Source organism: Triticum dicoccoides, chromosome 5A, assembly GCF_002162155.2.
Source record: "Triticum dicoccoides isolate Atlit2015 ecotype Zavitan chromosome 5A, WEW_v2.0, whole genome shotgun sequence".
NCBI lineage: Eukaryota > Viridiplantae > Streptophyta > Magnoliopsida > Poales > Poaceae > Triticum > Triticum dicoccoides.
Window position 1 is genome coordinate 254,698,613 of NC_041388.1, and position 6,419 is coordinate 254,705,031.

A 6,419-nucleotide genomic window follows, 5' to 3' on the forward strand; every position below is an offset into this window, starting at 1 on the left:
TTGCCACGGTATTTCTCGCGCATGGTCACCTTCTCCAGCTCACCGGTGATGTGGTTCGTGGCGCCGCTATCGACGTACCAGTTGGTGTCGACGCCGTAGGAGCCATCAGCAGCTCCGACCACCTTCTCATCCTGGGATGAATCATCTTCATCTTCCTCAAAGCGATACCAGCAGTCCTTTGCCGAGTGACCCAGCTTGCCACGGATTTGGCACCTGATCGTGTCAGGGCGCGATCTGTTGTTGGAGCTTCTATTGCGCCGGCCTCTGTTGTTGGAGGAGGAAGGCCGGCCGCCACACATGTTGTTGTTGGCGCCGCTGCTGGCGCCCCTGCCCTTGCCGTTCCGTGGTGGCCCACAGTAACGAGAGCCCCCGCTTCGGCCGCGGGTGGCGATGTTGGCAGATGACTTGAATCCGCTGCCCACGCCTTGGAGCAGAGTCACCCTCTGATCAAAGTTGCTCATCTGCCCGAACAACTCGTCGAGGGTGATCGGAGTGGTTCTGGCGTCAAGAGCAGACACCAGCGGCTGGTACTCCATGTCAAGCGCATTGAGGATGTAGGAGATGAGCTCACCATCCTGCAGCGGCTTGCTAGCCGCGGCGAGCTCGTCGGCGAGTCCCCGCATGTGCGCAAGAAGGTAGCCACCGACTGCGTCCCCTTTTGCGCGTTGGTGAGGGCAGCACGGATGTTGTTGATGCGGGACAGCGACGTCGACGAGAACATGCTCGCCCACACTGTCCAGAGCTCTCGTGCATGCGCGATGGAGGTCACCTGCACTAGCACTTCTTTTGATAGGTTATTCAGAAGATACCCAAGTACATGCTGGTCCTCTCGAAACCAGACGGCATGAAGAGGATTGGGGATGGTTTCCTCCTTTCCATCCTTGTCCTTGCTGACGACGAACTCGGCCGGCTCCGCCATGCTTCCATCAACGTACCCGAAGACTCCAGCTCCTCTCAACTGCGGCGTGATCTGGGTGCGCCATAGGACGTAGTTGGTGCGGGTGAGGCGCTCGGTGATCTGGCCGGAGAGAGGGGAGGAAGCGGCGGCGGATGAGGCCATGGCAGGAGGTTGTGGTGGAGAGGAGGGCTAGATGAGAAGAGTCAGGCTCTGTATACCATGTGGAGGAACGTCGTACCCTTCCGGGGCGACGGCTGCGTGTTTATATAGCCAGGGCGCGATTCCTGGTATAGCGTACAAGATCGTTCAGATTACAGGAGACTTGAAGAGAAAGAGATAGAAGTAGTTGGAGAAGATTATAACCATATGGCAACTAACTAGAGATCCTAGTCTATGCGGTTTGGACTCCTCAGCCGAAGCTTATCTCCATCACCTGAACGCTGTCATGTGGACCTGAGGAGGTGCATTTCATTCAACAGGCACATCACACTAATTAAGGCGTGTGCGTTGTCTCATCCATTGTTGTTGTCCTCACCGAGGTGGAGAGTACCTTCATTAGAATAAGAGCACGCGAGTCCGGCGAGACTTGCAGTATAAAATGTTGATAAAGGACAGAGCAATGTGACGCAACGGATACTGGCTTCTTTCCTGGAAGCTGCAAGCCAGTCCGCAACGAACCCCGGCGATACTATATCCTTCTACTCGTCTCGCTGCTGCATGTAAGGGAGAGTACGCCACCAACCATGGCCGGTCGAGCAGCGACGTCTCCGCCTGCTTCGCCGCCGCCAGGCGAGCAGTTCGCGGAGGTGGTGGTGGTGCGACACGGCGAGACGTCGTGGAACGCCTCCCGCACCATCCAGGTCTGTCCACTTACCTCCTCCACCATCGATCTTCTCCGGCTGACAGAGAGCCGTCTCCCCAAATCTCGTGCTCGCAGGGGCAGATGGATCCGGAGCTGAACGAGACCGGCAGACGACAGGCTCTCGTGGTACGTACGCTCTCGAGTCTCGACAGAAATACTCCGATAGCAAAATACTTGATCACTTATCAGGACCTCTCTCTGAATTTGGATCCTAAGGTTGCCCGTCGGCTGTCGAGGGAAGCCAAGCCAGCTGCCGTCTACTCCTCCGACCTCAAGCGCGCCGCCGAGACCGCGCAAACCATAGCCACAGCCTGCGGCGTATCCTCTGTACGTATGTGGCTGGCGTTCCATCTCAGCTAGTTGCTGATTGCTGAGTCCATGGATGCTTTTCTTGATCGGCTCATGACATGAGCTGCTTGGTTTCAGCTGGTGCTGGATCCAGCGCTGAGGGAGAGGCACATGGGGGATCTCCACGGCGTGGTATTCGACGACGCCGTCAGAAGGAGCCCTGAGATCTTCTCTTCTTACTCGAGGACCCATGAAATCCCCGTAACTTCCATGCTTCCGTCTGAATTTTCTCAGCTATTCTGCTCTGTTCTGCCATTTCTCGCATGGAAATTATCCTGGCATCGCGTCGAAATATCTGTTCCATCGCATTCTCCATCTTTGTAGGGTGGTGGGGAGAGCCTCGATCAGCTATCCAAGAGGTGTGTCTCGTACCTGAACACGGTGGCTGAGAAGCACAAGGGTAAGCAGCAATCCTCACCCTGACACCACAGATTTTGTCCCTGGGCATCGGAACAGTTGCCGCTGAGAAGAAAGGAAGATCTGATTTCTGTTTTACTTGTGCTGCGTTGACAGGGGAGCGGGTGATCGTGGTCACCCATGGCGCCAGCACGGAGGAGCTGTGCATACACGCCGACCCGACCAGCCCGGTGCGTGGGAAGCTCTACAACACTTCGATCTGCGTCTTCCGTATCGGCGGCGGCGAATGGATCCTCGAGAAGGCCGGCGACGTCGGCCATCTCGATCAAGGTGAATTCCTTGAGGACGCATTTGGCGGCGATGGTGTATCTGCGTGACAGTACTGCTGTTGCCCTTTCGCCGACGCATTCATCAGCAATCTACAGACTGCAGCTCACGCAAAGCCAGTTCGACCGGCCAATGTTATTTCACAGACGTGTTATTAACTCACGCAAAGCCAGTTCGACTGGCCAATGTTATTTCACTGACGTGTTATTAATTCATCCTCGGTGAAACAATAAATGATCTAATTAATACTCTATGGAGAGACGCTGCAGTTGGTTTTAAACTGTTTACTATTGTTGCTACTACTCTATCCAGACACGCGTTTTTAGTTAAACATATATTATATGCCCTCAAATATATCATTGAATTCATCGCCAAATGAAAATACTCCATTGATAGACAGGTTACACAGACAAAAGTTTCATAGAGAGATGATTTTTGATTTTGAAATCCAATTCGTAGATTTGTCTCAAACCTTGATACATGATTTTCCGTTTAATAATAACTGGGCCAAGAAAAACTTCCTTGTTATAAGATTTTTTTACTAGCAACAACTTAAGCCCACTTCCTCTAAGATTAATAACATACACATATCCCTAGACTATATTATTACCTTCAATCCTTCATAGTGGGTAGTAACATAGGTGTGGTGTCATGTAAAACTCCATTTATTAGGTTATAGACTCATACTGCATTGAGACATGTGATATTACAGTATTAGCTAAGTTACTAGAACTACCTCTCTCTTCATTAACTCATTGCCACATAGACAAATTTGCTGAGTTGGACTTGAAGTTACTGCTGAAGTTACTCCCACTGTGGCTAGTCTAAAGAAAACAGCTTACGCCCACATGTAGATATGGTGGTCTACTTTTGGGGTTGATGCTGATAGATACTTGGCCCGTGGGTATGAGAAAACAGGAGTACTTTCGGTAAGATCATGTTACCGTATCTCGGTTACAACGAAAAAACTGCGAGAGGATTGGTTAGAAGGTAGGCCAAGTTCAAGCTCGAGCCGCTCAGAGAAGGCGTGGACAACCTTATGGAAGATTAAAGTTCCGTCAAAAATACATGTGTTTGTGTGGTGGCTAGCCCAGCGATCCATGCCGTCAGGAGCAGTGTTGTACCATCGAAAGATGGCTACTTCAGCAAGGTGCGAACTATGTGGTGCAGAGAAAGACACATGGCGACACTCATTACTTGACTGCACCATGGCGAGATGCGTGTGGGCACTCGTCGACGACTCACTTACAGAGCATATGAGCATGACAACGTGCCCAAAAGCGAAGGAATGGCTATTTCACATGCTTGAAATGCTACCACATGCAAAATTCACAAAGCCCATCATTACTTTGTGGGCAATTTGGAGCGCAAGATGGAAAGCAATCCACGAATCGATCTTCCAGAGCCCGGAGGCAATTCATGGTTTCATCATGAGATATCTAGCAGACCTGGACATCATCGCAGACGCTTCACAGAAGTAAGGTACAACTATGCCACTGTCAGTGCAGGTGCCAAAGTGGATCCCTTCAATGGAAGGTATGGTCAAAATTAATGTAGATGGAGGAATAGCGAAGAACAACTGTTGCAAGGGTGCGGCAGCCGCCGTGTGCTGAGACGCCCAAGGAGTTTACCTTGGCTCGTCTGCATGCATCATTGACAGTTGTGATGACCCCGGAATGCTTGAAGCAATGTCATGTTTGGAGGCTTTTTCCCTCGCGGCCGATTTGAACCTTCGAAGGCTTAAACAGATTAATGGAGGAAGTAAAGCTATCTACAACCAGATTCTACATGAGATCAACATCCGTCGTCAGGAGTTTGAAGAGGTCCGGATTATTCATGAATGCAGAATGTCCAATATGGAGGCTCACAATTTTGTAAAAAGCCTTGTATCATTAGCTCATGGTCGATATAACTCGCTACTGCAGCCTGCTACTTCTTGAGCTTACGTTGGTTTTTCCCTTGAAGAGGAAAGGGTGATCCAGCAAAGTAGAGATAAATATTTCCCTCGGTTTGAGAACCAAGGTATCAATCCAGTAGGAGACAATGCACAAATCACCTAATACCTGCACAAACAATCAAACAACTTGCACCCAACGTGATAAAGGGGTTGTCAATCCCTTCACGGTTATTTGCAAAAGTGAGATCTGATAGAGATAGATGAAACTAAACAAACGATAAAGAAAATATTTTTGGTTTTTGGTTTATAGATCGAAAAGTAAAAGAATGCAAAAATAGTAGATCGGAAACTAATATTGTAGATCGGAAACATGTATGATAGAAAATAGACCTGGGGGCCATAGGTTTCACTAGGGGCTTCTCTCATGGTAGCAAATAATATGGTGGGTGAACAAATTACTACCGAGCAATTAATAGAAAAGCGCAAAGTTATGACGATATCTAAGGTAATGATTGTGAAATATAGGCATCACGCCCGTGTTAAGTAGACCAAAATGATTCTGCATCTACTACTATTACTCCACACATTGACTGACTCCTATCTGCATCTAAAGTATTAAGTTCATGAAGAACAGAGTAACACATTAAGTAAGATGACATGATGTAGATGAATTAACTCAAACAATATGATGAAAACCCTATATTTTTATCCTCGATGGCAACAATACAATAAGTGACTTGCTGCCCCTACTGTCACTAGAAAAGGACACCGCAAAATGGAACCCAAAGCTAAGCACTTCTCCCATTGCAAGAAAAACCAATCTAGTTGGCCAAACCAAACCGATAATTCAAAGAGAATTACAAAGATATCAAAACATGCATAAAAAAATTCAGAGAAGATTCAATTAATATTCATAGATAAGCTGAGCATAAATCCACAATTCATCGGATCTCGACAAACACACCACAAAAGAGCATTAAATCGGATAGATCTCCAAGAACACCGATGTAATACCCCGGATGTAATTTACCTTATATGTATCCCAACTCTTGCCGTTTCCGGCACTAAGTTATTTTATTTCCTCAGGTTCAGGTTTTGTCTCCGTGTATTTGTTGCCTTTGTCATGCATCTCATATCATGTCATCATGTGCATTGCATTTGCATACGTGTTCGTCTTATGCATCCGAGCATTTTCCCCGTTGTCCGTTTTGCATTCCGGCGCTCCTATCTCCTCCGGTGCCCCTTTCTACCTATTTTCGTGTGTGGGGGTTAAACATTTCCGGATTGGACCGAGACTTGCCAAGCGGCCTTGGTTTACTACCGGTAGACCGCCTGTCAAGTTTCGTGCCATTTGGACTTCGTTTGATACTCCAACGGTTAACCAAGGGACCGAGAAGGCCTCGTGTGTGTTGCAGCCCAACACCCTTCCAATTTGGCCCAAAACCCACCTAAACCCTCTCCATAACCTAGAGCGTTCGATCATGATCGCGTGGCCGAAAACCACACTCCATTTGGAGCCTCCTAGCTCCCTCTATGCCTATATATAGATCCCCTCTCGAAATTCCCGGATCCCCTCCTACCCTAAACCCTTGCCCCGCTCCCTCTCCGCCGCCGGACAAAAATCGCCGGGCCGGACACGTCCGACCCGCGCCGCCTCCGCCACGTGGCACGCCGCCATTCGCCCGCCCGGCGCCCACATCGCCGAAGCCCGCCGGGCCCGTGGCCGGCCC

General features: G+C 49.3%; 1 protein-coding gene across 1 annotated transcript; it reads left to right on the forward strand.

Annotated features, from left to right (window-relative positions):
• Positions 1 to 1,515: 1,515 nt before the first annotated feature.
• On the forward strand, positions 1,516 to 3,091 carry LOC119300856 (phosphoglycerate mutase-like protein 4). The gene is made up of 6 exons (XM_037577745.1): positions 1,516 to 1,758; positions 1,836 to 1,886; positions 1,977 to 2,087; positions 2,187 to 2,309; positions 2,433 to 2,508; positions 2,622 to 3,091. Exons 1-6 carry the CDS (start codon positions 1,642 to 1,644, stop codon positions 2,840 to 2,842), a joined length of 699 nt encoding a protein of 232 aa, XP_037433642.1. The 5' UTR covers positions 1,516 to 1,641; the 3' UTR covers positions 2,843 to 3,091.
• The last annotated feature ends 3,328 nt before the right edge of the window (positions 3,092 to 6,419 follow it).